General features: G+C 34.3%; 1 protein-coding gene across 1 annotated transcript; it reads right to left on the reverse strand.

Moving 5' to 3' along the window:
- Window positions 1-413: 413 nt before the first annotated feature.
- On the reverse strand, window positions 414-1,406 carry LOC149181247 (uncharacterized). The gene has a single exon (XM_089414131.1). The coding sequence runs from the start codon at window positions 1,404-1,406 to the stop codon at window positions 414-416; it is 993 nt and encodes a 330-aa protein (XP_089270257.1).
- Window positions 1,407-1,683: the final 277 nt, after the last annotated feature.

Below are 1,683 nucleotides of genomic sequence, written 5' to 3' on the forward strand. Positions count from 1 at the left end.
CACTAGTGACCTCCATTACAAACGATTTTTTGGGCTATTTTTATAGGGGCTTCTACAAAAACCTCCGCTAGAAGTTATTTTCCTTGTAGTGAATCCAAGACCACTATGATCTTTGGAAACCCTCTGCGCTTCCAACAACTCATTTAAATTTTCAATTTCCTTTCCAAATTTCTAATTGAAAAACAACTGGGTTTTTTCCTTTTCTAATTCTTTTCTCAGCAAAGCAATTTCTCCTTCCAGGCTTTCACAAGTTCAATTTTTCTCATTCAACTACTAATTTAAGGATTCCTAAATTTTCTTACTTTCCTCAATTTGCAAGAGAAATGGTTCAACAAATTCAACTTTTTCCTTAATCAATAACTCCTTCAGAGCTCTATTTTTCTTTCTTAACCTTTCAATTTCTTCAAGTGCACTTACAAACTCTCTTCTATGTCCACTTCATCCTCTTCATCATCATAAGTAATAGCTTTGACTTGCATATTTTCTATTGCCATTAGCATGAATTCCTTTGGAGTCTTCTTGAACATAAAGACCCCTCTTTTTAGCATTATTTCTATATTTTTATACTTGAATTTTTCTCTTAGATCATAATACTTCTTTTCAATACATTTTGAAGGATAGTTACTAACTTTGCCACAATTAAAGCACTTGAAAGGTTGGTTACCTTTATACTTTCTTAAGCCTCTCTTGAGATTACTCAAAAACTTGGCTTCTTCTTCATTAGATTCAAAACATGAATCATCATCCTCTTCCTTGGGATTCTTATATACTTTGAAGGTTGATTCTTTTGTTGTAGGATTTCCATTTGATATTCTCATCTCGTAGGCAGTAAGGATGCCAATTAATTGTTCTATAGTGAGAGTGTTCAGATTGGTCATTTCTTCAATGGATGAAATCTTGGGATTAAACCTCTCAGGAAGAGATCTCAACACCTTTTGAACTGCTACAACTTCATCTAGCTTCTCATCAAGGCTTCTTACAATGTTCAAAACCTCATCAACTCTTAACAAATATTTTTTAATATCTTCATCATCATGCATCCTCAAAGACTTGAATTGCATTGCAAAATCTTGAAGTTTAGCTTTATTTACCTTTTTGTCAGCTTCATAGAAGCTACTCATCTTGTCCCAGATAACTTTGGTAGATGTGCAGTCCATCACTTTGACAAGTTTTGATTCAAGTAGGCCAGCAAGCAAGGCATTCATGGCTTTAGCTTTGCATGTAAACTCAACCTTATGATATTTGGTAATCACTATCGGAGGAGTTTGATATTCTTCTTCCACGACATCCCATACATAAGCTCCAAGTGATTGAATGTAAGTCTTATTCCTTACTTTACAAAACACATAGTTTGTTCCATTGAACATAGGTTCCCTATTGGTAAATCCTCTTTCCTGGTTTTCCATGGTCCTTGATCTTTCTTCCAGTTTTTAAACTGATATGAAGTAACTTGGCTCTGATACCAATTGTTAGATACCAAGACAATACTCAGAGGGGGGGGGCAGGGGTGTTGGGGTGAAATTTTAATAATTTCCATCACTTGTAACAATACTAGTACACCAAGAAATACTTCAACAATTAATACATATGAGCATGATAAGAAATAATATCAGTAACACAGAACAAACAAATTCTTCAACCCATTCTTCAATTCCTTCACAAGGCAAGCTACAACTTACTATT

This window comes from Pinus tabuliformis, chromosome 3_2 (assembly GCF_031772625.1).
Source record: "Pinus tabuliformis cultivar Carrire ecotype Pingquan chromosome 3_2, CPIR1, whole genome shotgun sequence".
In the NCBI taxonomy this organism is placed as follows: Eukaryota; Viridiplantae; Streptophyta; class Pinopsida; order Pinales; family Pinaceae; genus Pinus; species Pinus tabuliformis.

Coding starts and splice junctions, on each gene's coding strand:
- LOC149181247 (XM_089414131.1), bottom strand. CDS start 1,406: ATGGAAAACCAGGAAAGAGGATTTACCAATAGGGAACCTATGTTCAAT.